We start from the raw sequence: 23274 nt of genomic DNA on the forward strand, positions 1-23274 counted from the left end.
GGGTGGCTTGAACACGTGGCCCCAGAGCCATTACTGGTCCAGGGGGTTGGCTCCAGAGGGCTCTGCCAATGGATCCGCATGTCCCCCTCCTCTAAACAAGACTATGGGTGCTAGAATCTGGAACAAAGCCTTGTAACATACACATTAAAATTGAATTGTTTTTTTTCTCATTCTCAGAAGTAGCACAGTCCAGAAACGTTAAAAGCATAATGCCAGCTCGATTTTTCATGGTTGTGCCTTTGTAGAATAAAATATATATGTGTACAAAAAAAGTAAGAACTCCCTGAAGTTGGAGGTAGACAGTTGCTTTTCAAATCCTAGTTTTGGTCCTTTATTTTAGTCAGCAGTGAAAAGCCATGAATACAGAAAATAATAAAGTTTGTTACAATTCTCAACCATGACTTTCTAATGTCAGAGAATCTTAACGCACGGACACAGTACACGGTAATGAAAGTATCAAAAATGAGTTAACCTCGATCATAAAGGAATAAAACAAAAACATAAAATGTATTCACCAATTACATAAACATATGTGTTTGCTACAGTCCCAATTTACTGTATACATAGGGGGATCATATTCCCAATTATTAGAGAATGATAGTAGTAGAAAGTAGACATGACTCAACTGCCAGACATAATGCTTCATAAAGTATGCACAGAGGTACAAGCAATAAATACACACATTAGGTTAAGCCTTACAGCTACGCAAAGCAGATGCAGAAAAAACAGGTTTGCTATTCTTAGCGAGCAATGAGAGAACAGTAAAAAATCATGAAATTCAGAAAAGAAACACAGATTTTTTTTTTCTCTTAGAAAAAAGTCTGGTAAATTTTATGGGTCCACCAACATTTTTACATAGTATGCACAGTTATCAAAATACAGACAAAATCATCCCAGAAAATCCAGACAATCCTAAACTCTAGTGGAGGAGCAGATTGTAGTTCTGGAGATCTTTCTGGTATTATGTGCAAGCAACTATTTTAGACATTTTTATTTTTACAAAACCCATGCAAAATCTACAGGTAATATGCATTCTGTGGCTGACAGTTTTTTCCTTCCCAAACAGTATAGCTGATGTATGCATTCTTATGCATTGTACTTACATTTAGGTCATCATCCTGATAATTTGTATTTGTTATATTATTTTTATTTATTAATGATTGTTTTCCAGTCCACCAAATGATTTTAGACATGCATTTTAAAACACAATATTCCCTTAAAGGTATTTTTACATGATCATTCTACAAATGTTTGAGGACAACCTATTACAATACTAATCTTTTTCCATATCTGACGTTGGGAATGTAAACTGTCCGTTGAGCCATGTCCATTGAGTAAAGTGTAACAGCTCTTGTGGCATTCTAATAACTTGACGTGCAATCTGCCATTTAATTGTTCTGAATTGGTTGTGCAGAGGTAGAACCTTTTAGAAAGCCTTCATTTTTGGGGGTAAGTGGGAGAACCCTTTTTTGAAAGACGCTGTGTCCTTATATTTGGTGTGATAAGATTATTATGAACGTCGTCCTCAAGTCATTTTGCTGACTCCATCAAAGTACATAAGGGATAAGCTTTGTTCCTGGGCCCAGCACCCTCTTGAAGTGGAACTGGCATGAGTGTGTGTGTAACGTGTGTTTGGTTATGCATGTGTGTTTGGTTATGTATGTAGTGCGCTAAGCTCTAGCAGCCAACTTTTTTGGCTTGGCACAACACTTGAAAACAACATATGCACAGTATGTTTCCATACATACACACAAAGCAGACACACACTGATAGTTAAAATACAATACAACTCAGTCAGTTATTTGACAGTATTTGTCTTTCTGCATCTGAAGGTTACCATAACAAGGATCAGGAAAGCTGGCAGACCAAAAACACAGGACTGTGTGTGTGTGTGTGAGCCTTTGTAACCGGTGTGTGTGTATGTAATTTCTAGAGTGTCTATCCCATAACCAGAGGCAGAATTTTGTGTAACTTTGGTTTGACTGAAAACGGAAATGACCATTAAAGCAACAACATCCACTTTTCTAGATGACATTTAGCTGAGAGAAATGAAATATATTTTTAGACAATCACTAACTTCTGTTCCTGCCACAAGAATCCCAAATGTGATATAAAAGTTGCTTACCCTATACAGAATGCAGTGCAGTTAAAGATAGCTTATCCTATGCTACCACTGACTGTATCTATATAGTTAAGAAGCTATGAAATTAGACAATGAAGTATTTAAACTATAGAATAAAGCAAATATCACCTAGAAAAGGTTTATTTTCACCTTTGATACCCCTCTTCTACAATGGCTATATTATTTGCTTTTACGTGATAACCAAGCCACATCATTTCATATCAACTTGAAATTATGACTTATTTGGCTTTACTAGATATTTTAAATGTTTGGTTACTATGTTTTCAGTTTCGGTTTTAAACGCGGCTCTAAACAAACCGCACGGAAATAAGACATGACATATTTGACAGTCCCACTAAACATTACATATTCACTAGATTAGAAAAAACAATGGCGTGATGGGTAACGAAAAGAAAAAAGAAAAAAAAAGAAATCGAAAATCAAATACAATCTTCACAACAACACAATGTTCTGCACTTCCATTGAATACACAAATGTTTGTTTTGGTCATGATCCACTTTTACAGTATAGCTGCTTTCTACCAGTCCCTATCACAGGCTGTAGTTACATATCATCACATCTCCTCTCTTCTCCTCTCCTCTCCTCTCCTCTCCTCTAGTCCTGGTAGATACTCCTCTCTCGCCCTAAACTCCAAGTGGACACTCTACGAGTTATCAAATTACACATCAAAATCTTTAATTTTTTTCTTGAATCATCTTTGTACAGGGCTAAATGAAACGATCCCAGAGGTTATTTAGAAGGTAGTTTGCGGAAAGCTTCTCTTTGTACTAGTTAAAGTCACAGAAGGCTGACCAAAGAGTCTGGTGGCTTCTGTCTAAGCTATTGGCCATTGATAGTGTTGGCTTTGGTTTCTAGCTGTTGCCTGTGACTGTTTGCAGGTAGACAAAGCTTTAGAACAAGGAGGTAAAAGAGAACAGCAGAAGAATATGCAGAAATGCATTTTTTTCCGTATTGGTTGGTGCTTACACAAACAGTTACGTTTTTCAAACTTAATATCACGTTAATTACTTTCATCACAAACAGATACAGACTGGAAGCCTACTTTTTTGACAGCTGCAACAGTCTTGATACCGTGCTTCTGTTACTGGTGTGAAATAGGAAATGGCATTTACAGTTGGTGGTGCCAGAAATCATAATACAAAAAGTATAAGGCGAAAAGAAAAAAAAGATTATTTTTTTTTTTTTTTTTTTTTTTTAGAATTTTAGCAACATACAGGCAGTGACACTAATTTCTGATACTACTCCTGTGCAAATGATGGACAGAGCAACAACGTTTGAATTGAACCAGCAATCGTTTCTAACATCAACAACTACTGTGAGGGTTTTTGATATTCACAAACTTAAACATATTTTTTGGCAGTATATGAGGCCGTTAGCTTTCTACAGAACGGGTTTCCAGACTCGTGTTTTTATCGTTTTCCATTCATGAGCCTCTGTGTTTGTCTGTGTGTATGTAGTGGCCAAGCCATCTTAATGAAACAGGTCTGAAAGTCGTTTTAAAAACCAGACATCTCATGCCTGTCATGTTCAGTCAGGGATCCCAAAGGGCTGCAACAAAGAGTTCCTTTGGGCCTCGTCTTTCGGATGCATGCTCAATAAATACTCCAGTCCGTGGGTCGGGAGGGAGGAGAGTCAGCTGTGGTCTGTTCTGTTGGTTCTGTTTGGTTCTGGGTGTGGAGTGGTTCTGGTTCTGGTTCTAGCGGGTTCTAGGAGGACAGCCTGTGAGGAAACAGGTAGGAGGACAGTGTGACGGAGGTGGAGGGAGGGGCCTGTAGTAGTGGGAGGGACTCCAGTAGTCACTCCAGGTCATCTGATAGGTTGCCCTCCTCCAGCTCCCGGTCGTCGTCCAGCTCTGGGCTGTGGTTGGCTGTCGTCACCAGCGACATCGGACAGTCATCGTCGTCCATGTTCAACGGCTCCTCCTTGACGTGGATCACTGGCCTGGAGAGGAATGGATGAAATATGTTGTTCATTATTTTATACATAAAGACATATAATATCAGAGTAGGAAATTGATACAGTTCCACCAGTGTGCCTTAGTTCCATAATCCACCCAGGTAGGAGCTACTGCGATACAGTGGTGGTGAATGTGTGAACTCCCATACAATTAAACACAAAAACTATTATTGAAGTGAGAAGTTAGGCTGGTTAAAATTCAAATGAGTGCCACAAGTCCGGATTTCACCCATGCACTACCAAGGTGTTTGAGCACACAGCTTTGAACTAAACCTGTCTCTCTGTCTGTCTGGTGGTTGGTCAGTGAGCTGCAGACAGGGGTCTACAATGGTGGCGAAGTCAAAGAGATCCTCTTATGAATATCTGAGTTGTTTGCGTACAAGGCTCTAAGGAATCAACTGTTCACCCTGGTCACATATTTTATCATACTGCTATTTGTTAAAGGTAATTAGAAAGATTGTGAGGGAGAAGCCCCTCAGCACAATTAGCAGGGGGTGAACCAGAAAAAAACATCTAAGAAATCACTAAAATAGCCTCCCTCTTCTACAGAATGTATCCTAGATATTCCATTTAATACACATACAATATATTCATATTTTTCAGAGAAAACATGTACAATTTTGCTGACAATAATTGAAATCATCCAGAATTATCATAAATATATCAAAGCTGGCATTACATTGCTAAACAGCATGTAACAACAACCATAGTATTTGTGAACGATAGTTCAACATGAAACATCACTTCCACTCTATGCAACTGCACCAAAATTGCATGACAAAAATGTGAAAACAGCTAATACCCAGACATGATTGACCTTCCAAAGTTTACTGATGGCACCTGGTTGACTTAAAATATCTATATATATATATATATATATATATATATATATAAAACACACTGCATACTAAATAATGGAGCATTTCTCATCCCCTCTAGTCCCCCGGAGCAAGGGGAGTCAAGCTTTTTTTATCTTGTTAATAGAAAGCGCAATACGTCGTTAATATGCAGGGGCGTGCGTGTCGCTCCTCCAGAGGAAAAACCTGCAGCTAGTCTCCGCCATTAATCAACTTCAGCCCGGCAGTTCAGTCGGACACACATGATACATGTTTTTAACTCTAAATGGAAGAATATCTTTAGCCACTGTGAATAAAGGCAATGTGAAAACACTGAAACACCGGTCTGAGTGGGGACGTGGGGACGTTTCCCCTCCAGAACAACAGGGAGAGTGTGGGCAGAAGTGTTGGGCTACTAACAAGAATAATAATGCTGTCACACACAAACAAGGCTTAACATGATCCGGGGCCCTACTCAGGGAAAGGGTTTGTGGCGCGATGATAAATCTGACAAAACCTAATTATTTCTGACACGTCGGATGCATCAGGGAATCCCTGTGGACTAAGAGGGGGGAGAGAGTGAGAGAGAGAAGGCGAGAGAGCAAGAAAAATCCTTATCAAGTACTCTCTGTATTAGAACGTGTCTGGCAGCCATCTCCTGGGTTGCCTTCATCAATGGCAGGAGGAACTTTGAATTTGAAAAGAATTTTAAAAGGTACAGATTACTTTAATATTTATAGCAAAATAAATTAATATTCAGATGTGGTAGCTAGAAGGAGAGGCTTTGCCTTTTCAGGATGCTAGGCGGTGTGATGAATATTTCGGTTTCCTTCTCAACCCACACACCCAAGAGGAACCAGAATAAATAGAACTCTCCCCTCCAGGTGAGAAGAGGGGGATGAAACTATTCTCTAGCATTAATTTATCTACACTAATTCTAGTTATATGGTAACACATTTCTTGAGATTAATTTGTTGTCGTAAATAAAAACATAAAACAATATTCATATTCAGAGCTACCACTCTAATCAACAGACATATGTTTTGATATTTTGATATGAAGTATTTCTCCCAATTAATGTTTAACCCTTAACTTTTTCCACATTTTATTGTGTCACTGGCCTACACACAATACCCCATAATGTCAAAGTGAAATTACACTACCGTTCAAATGTTTGGGGTCACTTAGAAATGTATTTGTTTTCGAAAGAAAAGCAATTTTTTTGTCCATTAAAATAACATAAAATTGATCAGAAATACAGTGTAGACATTGTTAATGTTGTAAATGGCTATTGTAGCTGGAAACTGCTGATTTTTAATGGAATATCTTCATAGGCGTACAGAGGCCCATTATCAGCAACCATCAGTCCTGTGTTCCAATGGCACGTTGTGTTTGCTAATCCAAGTTTCTCATTTTAAAAGGCTAATTGATCATTAGAAAACCCTTTTGCAATTATGTTAGCACAGCTGAAAACTGTTGTGCTGATTAAAGAAGCAATAAAACTGGCCTTCTTGAGAATAGTTGAGTATCTGGAGCATCAGCAATTGTGGGTTCGATTACAGGCTAAAAATGGCCAGAAACAAAGAACTTTCTTCTGAAACTCGTCAGTCTATTCTTGTTCTGAGAAATGAAGGCTATTCCATGCGAGAAATTACCAAGAAACTGAAGATCTCGTGCGCTGTGTACTACTCCCTTCACAGAACAGCGCAAACTGGCTCTAACCAGAATAGAAAGAGGAGTGGGAGGCCCCGGTGTTCAACTGAACAAGAGGACAAATACATTAGAGTGTCTAGTTTGAGAAACAGACGCCTCACAGGTCCTCAACTGGCAGCTTCATTAAATAGTACCCACAAAACACCAGTCTCAACGTCAACAGTGAAGAGGCAACTCTGGGATGCTGACCTTGTAGGCAGAGTCAAAGAAAAAGCCATATCTCAGACTGGCCAATAAAAATAAAAGATTAAGATGGGCAAAAGAACACAGACACTGGATAGAGGAAGATTGGAAAAAAGTGTTATGGACAGACGAATCAAAGTTTGAGGTGTTCGGATCACAAAGAAGAATATTTGTGAGACGCAGACCAAATGAAAAGATGCTGGAGGAGTGCTTGATGCTATCTGTCAAGCATGGTGGAGGCAATGTGATGGTCTGGGGGTGCTTTGGTGGTGGTAAAGTGGGAGATTTGTACAGGGTAAAAGGGATCTTGATGAAGGAAGGCTATCGCTCCATTTTGCAACGCCATGCCATACCCTGTGGACGCCGCTTGATTGGAGCCAATTTCCTCCTACAACAGGACAATGACCCAAAGCACAGCTCCAAACTATGCAAGAACTATTTAGGGAAGAAGCAGTCAGCTGGTATTCTGTCTATAATGGAGTGGCCAGCACAGTCACCGGATCTCAACCCTATTGATCTGTTGTGGGAGCAGCTTGACCGTATGGTACGTAAGAAGTGCCCATCAAGCCAATCCTTCAGGAAGCATGGGGTGAAATCTCTTCAGATTACCTCAACAAATTGACAACTAGAATTCCAAAGGTCTGCAAGGCTGTAATTGCTGCAAATGGAGGATTCTTTGACGAAATCAAAGTTTGAAGGACACAATTATTATTTATATTAAAAATCATTATTTCTAATCTTGTCAATGACTACATTTCCTATGCATTTTGCCATATTTCCTATTCAAACTAATTTCATGTATGTTTTCATGGAAAACAAGGACATTTCTAAGTGACCCCAAACTTGAACGGTAGTGTATGTTTTTAGAAATGTTTACAAATTAATAAAACATGTCTTGAGTCAATAAGTATTCAACCCCTTTCTTATAGTAAGCCTAAATAAGTTCAGGAGTAAAAATGTGTTTAACAAGTCACACAATAAGTTGCATGGACTCACCCTGTGTGCAATAATAGTGTTTAACATGATTGTTGAATGAATAGCTAATCTCTGTACCCCACACATACAATTATCTGTAAGGTCCCTCAGTCGAGCAGTGAATTTCAAACACAGATTCAAGCACAAAGACCAGGGAGGTTTTCCAATGCCTCGCAAAGAAGGGCACCTATTGGTAGATGGGTTAAAATGTAAAAAAAAGCAGATATTGATTAACCCTTTGAGCATGGTGAAGTTATTAATAATACTTTGGATGGTGCATCAATACACCCAGTCACTACAAAGATACAGGTGTCCTTCATAACTTAGTTGCCTGAGAGGAAGGAAACCGCTCAGGGATTTCACCATGAGGCCAATGGTGACGTTAAAACAGTTACCGAGTTTAATGGCTGTGATAGGAGAAAACTGAGGACGGATCAACAACATTGTAATTACTCCACAATACTAACCTAAATGACTGACTGAAAAGAAGGAAGCCTGTACAGAGTCAAAATATTCCAAAACATGCATCCTGTTTGCAATAAGCCACTGAATTAAAACTGCAAACAATGGGGCTAATAAATTAACTTTATGTTCTGAATAGAAAGGGTTATGTTTGGGGCAAATTCAACATAACACATCACTGAGTACCACTCTTCATATTCAAGCATGGTGGTGGCTGCATCATGTTATGGGGTATGCTTGTCATCGACAAGGCCTAGGACGTTTTTTAGGATAAAAAGAAATGGAATAAAGCTAAGCACAGTTAAAATCTTCTTCCACTTTGACATTACAGAGTATTTTGTGTGGATCGTTGACATAAAATGACAATTAAATCCATTTTAATCCCACCTGGTAACACAACAAAATGTGGAAAGATTTAAGGGGTGTGAATACTTTCTGAAGTATATTCAAATCCTTGGTGATCTCCCTCAAGCTTTGTAATAAATCATTTGTATTTATCATGTTACAACAAACATGCTACATTGACGATATTAATCGTAATGGGAGACAAACAAGGCAGGACCAGACTGTAATCAGTAGCACAGCCATTAGACACCCAGCAGCACAACCCTTTCTCCTCACCATCACAGGCATAGCTCACAGCTTTCATTTGCATTCATTATAAATCACTAACATGCTTGTGTGGTTGGAGAATGAAAAAAAGAAAGGAGGAAAATGATTAGTCCTCGTTGGGGCTTTAGACTGTATTAGAGAACCATTGGATGAGTCATTTAGTCGTTAATGGCTAGCTGGCATTATGAAGTCTGGACTAAATGCCTAGGCTCTGTGTCTGATAAATACCAGTTACTGTATGTGTGCGTGACGTTTGTGTGTGTGTGTGTGTGTTGTGTGTGTGTGGTTTATAAGTGCATCTTGGACAGAGACTCATCATCATCACTGGGAGATTATGCTCACCGGTAATCACGCTCTGTATGAGGTATGGCAGGGATGCAAATAACATCATTAGCTATGTGTCGTAAGATAATGAGGGGCGGGGGACGATCAGAGGACAGAGTGACACACATCATAGCCTCTGAACATGGATCATTTACGGTTATCAAGGAGTGTGGAGTGATAAAAGTACATACAACAACTTAATGGCTTACAAAACAATGCAATATAAAAAACTAAGGATTTTGGGTAAATTGTTTCACTAATTTTACAATGTGATACCGTGGTCAACATGCGTACATTTTTGAAATTCTAAATCTCTTTTATTCAAAGTGAAACTGCTTTTACTGAAGTCCTTTAGCAGCATCCTACTGTACTGTAATTCTAGCTAGCACATCTAGTTCCTGTCTTCTTTAGTCTTTTCTTCCTCTTAAGCATACCCTTGAGGGGACACACACATAAATGGTAACATGCCTGGAGCTATCTGAGTCGCTGTTTGGCTGATAGCATTAACCTCCAGAAGTGGGGGAAAAAGGTTTGTCTAATTGTTCGATTCACTTGGTTTCTGAAGTTTCCCTGCTCTCTCCTGAGGACCGCCTGGTACGCCGTGTACTCTTTAGTTAGTGTTACTCTCCCTTCATTATTAAGTGCATCCCATAGAACCCACTCATAAAAACACATTTCTTCCATTTTGAGGATGTTGCGGCCGTGTAAAGGCGGCGAGCAGTAGTGGAGGCAGCCTCCATAGCAGCCCCTCACACCGAGGCGAGGCGGTCTGAGAGAGAGAGTGTCCTGTTCTGTCCGTTATTAAAAGTTAAATAACCTGGGGGAGTGGATACACAGGGATTCTGTCTGGCACTGTAGATTTGCCCCACTTAACCCCCCCCCCCCCCCCCCCCCCCCCCCCCCCCCCCCCCCCCCCACACACACACACTCACACTCTGGCCCATTTCCGAAAGGAATAAACACATCCAAACAAATTAATATATGGGTTTGGCCAGTTCCTCTCAGAACAGTCAGTCCCCTTCTTCGATACGGAACTGGCTTAATACCCGGTGCTACTCCAGAGATGGCTAGCAAGTTAGCTACTGTGGCTTGCATCATTGATTTCAAATGGGGGGCGGGTTGAGGAAGTGTGTAGGGGATAGAGGAAGTAGTAGCTTCACATACAGCGCCCTTGGTGCTCCATTTCCTATCTTTGGCTAGGTAAACATGGACTACAGTGACACGTGTGACATCACTGGTTAGAGGGAGAGCACATTTGTAACATACACATTCCTGAAACCCACATGACATACATTTTTAATGGCCCTCCTCTTTCTCTCTCTCGGCTACATTAAAAAAGACAGAGAAGGCAAAGATTTTAAAGTAATTAATGATACAGTTAGCTGCTAAATATTAATAGGGACGGACTTGAATAAAATATTACATCTAAACCCCTACAATGCAGACATTGGAGTAATTAAAACCGAATGTGTAATTATCTTCTTTTTATAGGTTATAACTGTTACAACTGAAAGACAAATGTAAACCTCACCTCAGTTGTGGCATAATGTGTCGTTGAAATTAAGATGTCTTTGAAGCACCAAAATATGCTGGATATTTTGTACTAAAATCAAATTATCCCCCAAAAACCTCCCACTATGTTATGATCTAGTAAAGACTTTTAAGAAGCTACGTTGCTAACAAAAGACAGCTATGGGAAGAGTGGGGATCCACTGTTGCTACTGTATCATCTGCTACATGGAACAGAAGGGGAGGTCTGTCACCAACTCTCTCTCTGTGTTACAGTGAACACACTGAGGTAGGTGTGTGTGTGTGTGTGTGCGTGCGTCACCTCTCCAACGAGAAGCCACTGAGTGCTACTTACATGTGTGCCTGTGGGGAGTATCCTCCAGGGCTGCTGTGGCCATTGGTGTCCAGGTGATCCAGCGATCCGTTCAGGTCGTCGTGACTGGACTGGAGCAGGCTGGGGGGGCTGCTACCCATCATTCCTGTGGGGCTTCCGCCCATCAACCCATGGGGGCTCCCGCCCATGAATCCATGGGGGCTACCACCCATGAATCCATGGGGGCTACCGCCGAGCATACCAGGGGGGCTCCCACCCATTAGACCAGGAGGACTGCCTCCCATCAAGCCAGATGAACTGCTGTTCATCAGACCAGGGTTCCCCAGCAGAGGCAGGGAGGTCTCAGCCAGCGCCGCCTGGGAGGGAGGAAGGGAGAGGGGGAGAGAGGGAGAGGAAGGGGTAGGGGAGAGGGAGGAAGAAGGTGGGAGAGAGAAGGGGGGAGGATGATAGAGAGAGGGGGAGGGAGTGAGAGAGGAGGGAGTGGGAGTGGGAGAAAGCGAAGGGAGAGAAAGGAAGCGAGAGAGAGAGAGAGAGAGAGAGAGAGAGAGAGAGAGAGAGAGAGAGAGAGAGAGAGAGAGAGAGAGAGAGAGAGAGAGAGAGAGAGAGAGAGAGAGAGAGGGAAGGAAGAGACAAGAGGGTATTCAGATTCAGATTATAGGCCATCATGGAGATAAACTTCACACTCAAAGGAAAATTCCTCCCAAAAACGCTCTTTTGGTATTTGTTTCAATAGTTCATTGTTGATATTGTACCAAAATGTTTTGCATGTCAGCAATCAAATTTCAAGATATATAACTATCCAAATACAGATAATATTAGTAAAGACTTTTCACAAGCTATTATGCTAACAAAAGACAGCTATGGGGAGCTGTATTTATGTATTTTGAAAGTTGTATATCTTGAAAACGTGATTGCTGACATGCAAAACATTTTGGGACTATATCAACAATGGACTAATGAAACAAATACCAAAATATCGTTTTTGGGTGGAGTTTTCCTTTAAGACAATTACTGGATGCTTTCTAGAGGATTTTAATTACTAATGATTGGATAGTTTACAACAATCATTGGATGGTTTTCACTGATGGTTATTCGACTCAATATAACTCCACACAATGAAAGATTTTTGATGTCATTGATATCACCATGTTGGCTTTCGATTACTATTAAACAGACAAAAAACGCCATGCGCACCTTGCTGGCTGGCCGACAGTATGAAGCCAAATCATTTATGACAGCTTGGATAAATATTAATGCAAATGTCCTTGCATTTGCTGCGGCTGCTATCAATCTCAGCCTGTATTCAAGCTGAGAGAGAGAAAGAGCTGGTTCCTGCTCTAGCCACAGGGTGGCCTCCATTCTCACTGATCTCAACCAGACAGATGGAGGGAGAAGGAGAGAAATGGAGAGAGATGGAGAGAGAAGGAGAGAGATGGAGAGAGAAGGAGAGAGATGGAGGGAGAAGGAGAGAGATGGAGAGAGATGGAGAGAGAAGGAGAGAGATGGAGAGAGAAGGAGAGAGAAGGAGAGAGATGGAGAGAGAAGGAGAGAGATGGAGGGAGAAGGAGAGAGATGGAGAGAGATGGAGAGAGAAGGAGAGAGGAGAGAGATGGAGAGAGATGGAGGGAGAAGGAGAGAGATGGAGAGAGAAGGAGAGAGATGGAGGGAGAAGGAGAGAGATGGAGAGAGATGGAGGGAGAAGGAGAGAGATGGAGAGAGATGGAGAGAGATGGAGGGAGAAGGAGAGAGATGGAGAGAGAAGGAGAGAGATGGAGGGAGAAGGAGAGAGATGGAGAGAGATGGAGAGAGAAGGAGAGAGGAGAGAGATGGAGAGAGATGGAGGGAGAAGGAGAGAGATGGAGAGAGATGGAGAGAGAAGGAGAGAAGGAGAGAGATGGAGAGAGATGGAGAGAGAAGGAGAGAGATGGAGAGAGAAGGAGAGAGATGGAGAGAGATGGAGGGAGAAGGAGAGAGATGGAGAAAGATGGAGAGAGAGGAGGGAGATGGAGGGAGGGAGAGAGAGGAGGGAGGAGAGAGATGGAGAGAGATGGAGAGAGAAGGAGAGAGATGAGATAGATGGAGAGAGAGGAGGGAGATGGAGGGAGGGAGAGAGAGGAGGGAGGAGAGAGAGGAGAGCGAGAGAGGGAGGAGAGAGAGACCCTGCACTCAACTTTAGCCACTTTCTTCTGTCTCTCCCTCCTGACTATGAACATACAGTACATTAGGCTGAGGTCTTAAGAACTACTCCCATTTAACCACACAGAAACCACACACATAGACAGCTGTAGGCTATAGTACCCACAATACAATGGAGGGGAATCAGTCACATTTTGTCTAGTGTACAGGATCTGACAGAGCAACCGTAGGTTAATACTGCATGTTTACCTGTAAACTGGCGTTTAAAGCAGCTCCATAGCCCAGGCTGGAGGGAAGGTTCTTCACAAGCGTCGGGCTTCTACACCAGGAAACACAAATACACAAAACAGTTTGAAATAAACATTCTTATTTTTAAAATATGGCATATTCCAACATAAAAAACAACAACAATTCTGGTCGATATAAAAAATATCTAAATTATCATTGTTTATTAAACAGTGAAACAGTCGAGTGGTGTAACATTTAAAATACGTATTTCTCCTAATAGCTGTGACATTAAATCATCCTAGAATGAACGGCAGCCCTTGAACAGACACCATATACTGTACTACAGTGATATTTTAAAATGGCTGATTATTAGTGGTAATACGGTATAGGCCCTAGGACTAGGTGGGGAGTTAGAGTGACAGCTCTGCTCTAACGTACCCTGTTATCTTCTGAGACCTGCGTTTCTGGTACTCCATCTCATCCACCGTCCACACGGCCCCCTTCACGTTCTCCACACGCACAAAGCACTTGTGCAGACTGAGGTTGTGGCGAACGGCGTTCTACAGATGGAAAAAAGGAGAGAAAGATCATGGAAAGAGTAATTTTATTTTTTTATTATCCACCTAAGAAAGGAAGGGAAAAAACGAGCGCAAATTGAAATTTTTGAAATTCTTAACATTCACGCACCATTGATTTAATTAGTCAAAGTGAGTGAGTGCGAATGCACTTACAAGTCACACACAGTACATATCAATCAGAGTAAGTAGGCTGAAAGGAGGTAATCAGCATAGCGAATGGCTTTTGGTGACAGAAGTGGTAATGCTGTGGTGATAATGGTGATGTCAGTAGCAGCAGCAGCCCTCTACCCTCTGCTCTAGTCTTAATGGCAGTATCTTTAGAAGATGACAGTATCAGAGATTTGAGGCCCTTCCCATCCTGTGGCTAACTTCTAACCTGGTGACAATATGAGGTGTGGGGGATATGAGGAGGATGAGGGTTGGTGTGAGAGGGTACGTTTTGGGGTGGGCTGACAAAGATATCTAAAATATCTAAATAGTATGTGCATGCTGTCAAGATAAGAGTCAAATGAATGATCAGATTATGACACCTTTTTGTTGTAATATTGTCACATACCCTTAAAGCAAAGCCTTGCTATCAAAATGACCTGAGATATGCATGCATTAATACAAGAAAATCAACAAAAGAAATACAATATTCCTCCCCAACATTCCAGATAAGTTATACTTATAACATGCATCAAAAAGCCTACAAATAATAACCTTTGCTTTAATATCACCCGCTTTCATATGCATTATTTCTCCAACGAGGTATACAGTTTTTTCCCTCTAAGAAAATAGATTCTTTAAAGAAGAAAAAAAAACATAAGCAGATCTTCGCATCTGACCTGAAAATCCCAGGATTTGATTGATCTTAATGCCCATGGCTCTGAATATGATCATTTTAATATTAATGAGAACATGAGCAGTTTTATTATGCATGCTATATAGTTAGAACTAATAAGCTGCTGGGGAGTGAGGAGCTGAGCAGAGCGGAGGCTGGATCCTCCAGTCTCAGAGCTGATGAGACCAAGCTGAGATATTAAATCACCTTTCTTTTTTTCTTTTTTATTCTCTCAGTTAATCAAATGACAAGCCCATCACAGATCATCCCTCTAACGCCTTACAAAGGAAATGTGGGAGCTCAAAATGTAAATATATCACCTAGGTTATTGTGAAAGAGAGAGGGACTGAGATATTTCTAATGCCAATTGTGCCCACTTCTGTATATCACGACTGGGCCACGACTGGGCCTTTCAAAAAAGAAATTGTGTGTGTGTCAGAGAGCGAGAGATAGAGAGTATGTAATGTGTAAGCTGGTTAATGACCAGTTAGTGATAAAACAATTGACTAAATAAGTCAAAAAAAACACACGCGACTGTGTGACAATCCGGAAGAGTCCGGAGTCTTTTGCAGCACACCCTTGTGGAACAGTAATCACACGCCGACATCATTTGCATCCCAAATCCAAATTAATTCACTTTGCTAAACCTAGTGCGCTGATATGCTTTGCATGCTGATGAGAGGTGGATGTATCCTGATCCCTACACCCTCTCCTTGTCCTGAGTATCCACAATGGCCACTGGCTAACGAATTATGCTTAAGGTGGGTGAGAATAAAACACTGATACATGTATTGTTGGGGTAGAGGGAGGGAGTATACTTATCAGCAACACACACACATTTCTCCCAAAACAGATGCATCAAGAAGACATTTTTAACTGTGTTGGAGAGGCAGGCAATGAAAGTTGTATAGGACAGAGATACACATTAGTCCTTTTGTCCTGGTAAATAAAGTGTGTTCTCTCCCTGACAGGCCAATTCTCACTTTGGTTCTCCTTTAGTTCCGGCTGAACGGCCATAACCCCTCAGTTGGACACGCGGCCGCCAGGCCGCCACTATGAGCTATGGTGTGTGTATAGGAGCACACGGGCCAGACACTAAACACAAAACCCCCTGCCACAGCCCCAGCCTCCCTAGGCAAACAGCCATCTTTCAGACTAATTAACCAATGATATGCAAGAGAGGCTGGGTGGGTGTGGGAGGAGGGATGGAGAGAGAGAGGTAGAGAGAGGAAGAGCGAGAGAGACAGAGGAAGAGAGAGAGAAAGAGAAAGAGAAAGAGAAAGAGAAAGAGAAAGAGAAAGAGAAAGAGAAAGAGAGATAGATAGATAGATAGAGAAAGAGGAGAGAGAGATAGAGAAAGAGGAGAGAGAGATAGAGAGTGAGAGAGAGACAGGGAGAGAGAAAAAGAGAGAGAGAGGGGAGGGAGGGAGAGGAGGAGAAGTAATACGGTGCATGGTAACAAAAGGTGCTGATGATTGAGTGGCTGTATTGTAATTAGCGTGCCAGTCCCCACTCCTCAGCTACAGCCTCGCCTATTAATTGCACCAAATTAGAAAACGATATCAGAGGCAGAATTATTCTTTCACTTGTCATCTGAGAGAAAGAGGTTGGAAAAATGCATTCTATTCAAGAGGTCAGGTTAAAGAGAGGGGAGTGGGATACTAATCTGTTGGTGTCAAGTAAATAAATGTTCCTCCAAGCTTTTCTTCCTGCAGGTATGGCACAAAGAGGTGTCTCTAAATGAGGCTGTAAGAGTAGGTTTAGGGTAGGTACCTTCCAAGTAGCTGCGTTGCGTCTGAAGTAAGCGAACGTGCGCGTGAACCAGCTGTAGATTTCATTAAGCGTTAACTGCATGTCGCCCGACTCCATGATACCCTGAAATGACATGACATCAAATAATGGTTTACTAACTAGGCAGCATGACACACTCTCAGAGCTGCCTGCGATTCAAGCAGCAATTAATTTAAATCTAATCAGGCAAAGTTAATTAATTTTTTCTCCCACTCACCTGCCTTATGAGGGTTGCATAAGTAAATGGCGGTCTGACATCAGCATTCTTATAAAACTCATAGTTTGGGGCGATCTCTGGAAAAATAAATACTGTGTCACCACCTGAAATAATTGGTAAATTTTATTCCTCAAGGTATTGGAATGAGTTTAGGGTTTCATCAAATGAAAAGAGGGAGAGAAAGAGAAGAGGAGAGGGAGGGGAGCACACATCAAATCAGCATTTTCCATCTCTAGCAAAATTGATTTTTTATTAATCTCTCTCATGAGAAATCTTAAACACTAATACATCCATATAAAATTAGATCAATGTAGATATTTTGTATGAACTTGAATAATTTATGCATATTTTATATTAAATACCAGAGAGTAAATATAAACTTCAAAGACAGCCCTTTTAAAATGCAAAGAGCTTAATACATAGAACGTCTTAACGTTCTAACTTAATTAACATTCATGTAATATTTAAGCTCAGAAAAAGTTCTGGTCTATTTACATTTAGATTGATTAAACAGAGGCCTTTTTTCCTTTTAAATCCAACATTCCATATTGGAATAAACACTGTGCGATTGTACAACAACAACCATTAGTGACAAAGCATTGAAAGGAGTCCAACTCAGTATTCAATTCAATTCAATTCAGTTGAATCCAACTTTATTAATTATCATAACAGTAGGTGACTGAGCTTAGTGTAGAAGTTCTTACCTGAAGACAGTTGCATGGAGTACTTGTCGGAGTGACGTCTGCGCATGGCGCCCATGCTGGGGACGTTGGCGGCGCTGAGCAGGGAGGGCACCTGGGGAACCTGGGACATGGGTGTCACGGGGGCGCTGGGCGTGGTGGGGGTCTGAGGTACGTTCGGAGGGGACACCGACGGCAGGTTCTTTGACATGGTGACGCTTGACACCAAGTTCAGCTGAGTAAGGAGGAAAGGAGTGAGGGAGAGAGGGAGTGAGGAAAGCAAGGAGAGGGAGTGAAGGAGGGTGAGACAGGGAAAAGTGAAAGAGGGAGAGAGAGAAAAAGGAGTGAGGGAAGTAGAGGATGGAGAGAGGGAGGGAGAAAGAAAGAAGGTTTTACATTAGAAGGGGCACTCTGACAAATGAGAGTGGATTCTCTCTACAGTTCTACAACTGTGGTTCCACTAATAAGCTGCGTTAGAGGAAGCAGCCAATCTCCACTAATTAAAGGATAAAATTGTATCATAAGAATTCTAATTAGAGCACGCTGGTAAAGATGATCTAATGATCAGCCCTCCGTGTTATCCCAACCACCATCTCTAGCCCACATAGAGACAACTCACTGTGTAATGTGTATTAAACTTAGGGAGGGTGAGAGCCAGAGAGAGCCACCTCCACCACCTGGCTACAGCTGGCTACAGCTGGCCGAGCCACAGCACAGGCAACCCTGACCTTTCCTGGATACAAAACAATAGCGATGCGCCTGGTGGCCACGGCTTCTTTCCTCTTTGAAACCCGACCAGTCACTTTACCTCGCCGCCAACGCTAACTGAAGCCCATCACTAATCCACAGAGCATGTGATGTGATTGTCGGGGTTCCAACCAACCGAGTGGAAATTTCCACCCTGACCTTTGGGTCTCTGTGCTAATTTAGGTGGAATGGAAATGACATCATTACATATTCAAACCAAATTGGCTTAATTGCAAATAGGGCGAGTGGAATGCTGGTGAACGTTGTGAATTAAAAGTGACTGGAGATCACTTTGAAAGGGGAGCAGGGTTGTAAGAGAGAGAGCGAGAGGCCTCAACAATAATTTGCGACAGCATGTGTTGATAAATACAATGAGATGTCTGGTTGGAGAGACTATGGTGCATGTATGGTTTTCAGCTGATCATTATAGCAAAGGCTAATGAGCTGACACTGGGAGGGACTGTCTAGGCTGAGATGACTGGCAGCTAGTTAATAGTATGGCCTGTATTGAGCAACAGTACTTCTGTAGCTCAGTTGGAAGTGCATGGTGCTTGCAACGCCAGGATAGTGGGTTCGATTCCCAGGACCACCCGTACGAGAAATATATGCACGCATGGCTGCAAGTCGCTTTGGATAGAAGTGTCTGCTAAATGGCATATATTGTTATTTATTATGTTAACTCAAACTAGTCAGAGGAGAGAATAACTTTCCATAGGACTGCAGAGTTACTGCATAGGCTAGCTGTGGCCTAAAATGCTAATTCATTATTATTTTCATGTGCTAATTATGTCATTTAATTACGGAATAATAATGATGATGGACAACTCATATCCATCATTGTCTGATAGAAACACTTTACTAATTTTGGGAGGAAAGTAGACTAGACTACAGCAACTGTCACTGTAGCCCACAGTAAAGCCAGTAAACTAGCAGGACAATTGAAAAGGAAAATGTATATTGCCGTTTTTTTTTCCTACGACAGCTTACAAAACAGTGTATTTGATGTGTATAATACAGGAATCTCCATATAATTCATAACAGGTCAGGTCAAGGCACCAAACCAACCAGGTCTTTGAAGTGTGTTCCTACTTAATCCCCCATTCATTCACACATACATACACACACACACACACATACACACACACACACACACACACACACACACACACACACACACACACACACACACACACACACACACACACACACACACACACTCACACACACACACACGCACACACATGCACACACACACACACACACACACACTGCCCCAGCTACACTGTGAACTACACAGTCATTATATGCTACATGTTCAACACAGGGACCCACAATGGGTTTGGATACACTGTTTAACACAGCAAAAATGCACTCAATAATAAATCATATTAAGTGTGTGTGTGTGTAATAGCATGTATATTTATAGTGTTAAGATTTCTTTTTTTTCTCCTCCCTCCCCACCAGGTACGGCAACAAGCGTAACATGTTTGCAGGCATACAATCCTAGTATTTGCAAAATTGAATTTATTAAAGCCCTAACTGAGAGGGAGAGCGAATGAGAGGCAGGGATGAGCACTTTGCCACCTCTCTGCTCATCTGAATATATATATTCAAGGTTGGGTCTGGGAGAGAGAGAGAGAAAAAAAACTCATTATTCAGGGACTTGCAGCCTTGGTAACTTTGATTTTCATCCATCCATGGCATGGCTAAAAGGTAACATTTAATGAAGTGCCATTCAGAGAGCAAATGGGGTCATATAATAGACAGTGCACCCAGCGCGAGGAACACCTTGTGTTGGGCTACTGATAGCTGTTAAAGGTTGCAGTGATGAACCAACAGGACTCATTTCAGCAGCCGGCAATAAATTCATACTATTAATATTTATCAAATATGTGGGCTGTTTCAACCCCAGCCCAAGCCATGTTCGTGGTGTTATGATATCTATTACCCATCTCCTATTGCGGTGGAACTATGCATTTTTGCATATAACACGTATTATACACATGTAGTCATTTTCATATGCCAAAATCTACAGTATTACTACTCTCCTCTCTAGTTCTCCAAAGGGGGGACCCTTAAAACTGAAGCTGGAGAGAGTTAGTTCATTTAAAGATCTCTGTATGAATTACCCACCATCAAACGCAATTAGCAGTTCTTTCATGTGCGATTTATGTAATGCAATACTTCATTAACATGATTCATTCATATGCAGTCTTGGATTACAGGCCGGAACATTCTTTATTAGACTAGATGTAACCAAGCTGCTGGAGTTTTGAAGATAAAAAAAAAAGAGGGGAAAAAAAGTGATTGAATAATAAATTGGAGGAAAGCAGACGATTCCTGACGGGTTTGCAGGATAATTATTCTATCTTGTGATTATCTACTTTATATGATGGGAGGTGATGAGCAGGAACAATATTCCATTGAAATTAGGCACTTACTAAGCAGCAGCAACATACTAACAATGTTTCTGCTCTCCAATTTGTTTTAACTGCTTTAAAATGGAGGTAAATAATACTCACTAAATTTATGCATTGTTTTTGCAAATCTAATGTTTTTAATTTTGTGTATAATTTAAATACATTTGTATTGTGAGTGTATCCATATTCAATATTTGTAGGATTTTGTATCCATTTTAGGCCCATTTTATTGCATACTTATTACTGGGCTATTTCATTGCTCATCATCTTTACCAGTACAGCTATCATTTGAGGTGTTTGTTGTCAAAATGAAACATCTTCGCATTTCTCTCACTCGACTTTAAGTGCTGCTTTGGACTGTGGTGCTAAACAGCTATTGCACTGCTAACAGGTTGTTTTGACCATTATATCTATCACAATGAAATGGCCCAGCGTTTTGGCAAAGGACTCAAGCATGTGATTTAATACACTCCTGGCTCTATTGTCCTCTCTGCCATAGACTGAGATGTATCTGATAGGAGATGTGTAACCTGGTATTGCCTTTCCATCCCACTATTATCCCTCCATCCATTTTAACTGCTGACGGTTAAACTGTTTCATTTCATCTGCTGGGGCTCATTCAGCCAAACCCTGTTTACTGTATATAGAGCAATATGCACTCACAGGTTTTGGAGATGGCTTGGGCTCCGAGGGCCGCATGTGCAAGTGGGCCATCATCGCCTGAAGACGCTCACGTTCTTTAGAAAGCTGTTAGCGGAGAGAGGGGGGGAAGAGAGAGGGAGAAAAAAAACTGTTTTAGAAATGAGCGATTTTCGCCAGACTGCAACAGTAATACATCTTGTTATCGAGCTTGTCTCTCTTGTAATGAATCCTGCATATGCCCAGTCTGGGGCTCCTAGCTAAGTCTGCCTTGAAGACACAGACTTAAACCAAACCAGGGGAGGAGAGGAAGAGGAGAAGAGAAGAGAGAGACAAAACATTTCTGCTGCTGGTGGTGGTGGCAAGGGGGAGTTAGTGCGAAGAGGTCAGGGAAAACAAATAGCACTTCATATTTTTGTCAATAGCAGAATTTAGGTCACGAATGCTTTGACAGTAACAAGCTACTCAGGCTATAAATTAGAGGGTCCTGAGTGCCTCCTCAAAGTCCTGTGGACACTGTTAGAGAGATGGACCCCAGCCAACAGCTGCCGGGAGGTGAAGGGGTCCTCCAAACAGAGTGCCAGCCAGGCCCGCCTCCATGCTCCCCCCTGTTCCCTTGGAGGTCCAGTTAGTGCCCCTGCGATCTGCTATCATCAATCTAACTCACTGGGAGTGACAGGGACCAGGCAGCGTGAACAGACTGAACTCCACTCCTCCTCCGCTAGCTACAACACTAAGCCAGCAGCAGCAGCAACACTGAACTGAACTAGACTGAACTGGGTCTCATTACTAGTGACGGCTCTCAGGGATGGAATGAAGGAAAAAAGGAGGCTAGGAAGGACATAAAACAGGAAACGGCAACTGGTAATTGGTCACACTGTAAGCACGAGGTTCGGTGGCTTTGGGTGTCAGCAAAAAAACAAAAAGAAAGAAAAACACAATACTTTTTAGTTTTCTTTTACATATAAACAAGAATTATTCATTTCTTCTTCTAAGACCCTCCAAAACCCCAACAACACAAATACTAAATGTTTGTCGGAGCGGAAAAAACCTTTATAGGGGAACGCTTGGGTTGCATTCAGATCAGCATCAAGCCAGCTTAGGCCTCAGTGAGAAAGAGAGAAACAGAGACAGAGAGAGAGAGAGAGAGAGAGAGAGAGAGAGAGAGAGAGAGAGAGAGACAGAGACAGAGACAGAGACAGAGACAGAGACAGAGACAGAGACAGAGACAGAGACAGAGACAGAGGGAGTGTGTGGGAACTTCGAACTCTAAGAGCATGTCTGTCTGTCTATGCTACCCAGGCCTAAAGCAGGGCCTGACTGTCAGTACCACAGTGTAAATCCAGTACAGGAAATAGACAGCCATGGTGTAAATCTAGTGTATTGTGGGAATGCCGTGGATACTGAGTAACAATGTCGTTCAATCACTGGACTCATTATCTCGACAGCGTGACACGCTAATAAGGTCACGCTCCACCTACTAAAAATAGTTCCCTTCTTCAGAAGCTTTCTTCAGGTGCAAAGTGCATTTAATTAACATGCAGGGACAGGGGAGAGATGCACTCCGTTATTAATTGGAAAGTAGAGAAAATAAGCACATCCTTAATTCAATTAAAACAGTCATAATGGGTTTGGTGCGGGCCCAAGGATTCCGTTGTTTATGTGGTCTCGGTGTATAAGCTTCTGTTAGGTCTGCTTGTGTCCACCTCTTAGTGTGCTGCATTTTGGCCTAGTCGGCCACACAAACAGGTATGTAGAAAGTAATTAGAAATCAATAACAATGAAATAATGCTAAAAGAGCTGTACCTGTATCTCCAGCTGCTGTACCACCTGCATCTGGACCCGACACTGGGCCGTGCTCCTGTCATCTAGAGCATGCTCATTGTTAAGGTGCCTGGAGACAGGGAGAGAGAGAGAGACAGAGAGAGAGAGAGAGAGAGAGGGAGGGAGGGAGGGAGGGAGGGAGGG

The 23274-nt window shown here is 41.8% G+C and overlaps 1 protein-coding gene across 12 annotated transcripts in view; it reads right to left on the reverse strand.

Moving 5' to 3' along the window:
- Positions 1–315: 315 nt before the first annotated feature.
- LOC311129838 (forkhead box protein P2-like) overlaps positions 316–23274 on the reverse strand; it is a gene marked incomplete at its 3' end in the record, with an annotated part of 49245 nt that continues 26286 nt past the window's right edge. For 6 of the 12 annotated variants that reach the window (XM_084162331.1, XM_084162330.1, XM_084162329.1 and 3 more), the window contains 9 exons: positions 23113–23200; positions 21331–21414; positions 17525–17735; positions 16821–16924; positions 16586–16687; positions 13850–13971; positions 13433–13502; positions 11069–11403; positions 316–4084 (listed from right to left, as the gene is read on the reverse strand). In XM_084162331.1, the coding sequence (XP_084018457.1) occupies positions 3940–4084; positions 11069–11403; positions 13433–13502; positions 13850–13971; positions 16586–16687; positions 16821–16924; positions 17525–17735; positions 21331–21414; positions 23113–23200 (1261 nt within the window). Of the gene's footprint in view, positions 4085–11064; positions 11404–13432; positions 13503–13849; positions 13972–16585; positions 16688–16820; positions 16925–17524; positions 17736–21330; positions 21415–23112; positions 23201–23274 lie in introns of those variants that run through there. The other 6 variants (XM_084162324.1, XM_084162332.1, XM_084162328.1 and 3 more) reach the window with 2 other exon arrangements.

This window comes from Coregonus lavaretus, assembly GCF_964263955.1.
Source record: "Coregonus lavaretus genome assembly, chromosome: 5".
Lineage (NCBI taxonomy): Eukaryota > Metazoa > Chordata > Actinopteri > Salmoniformes > Salmonidae > Coregonus > Coregonus lavaretus.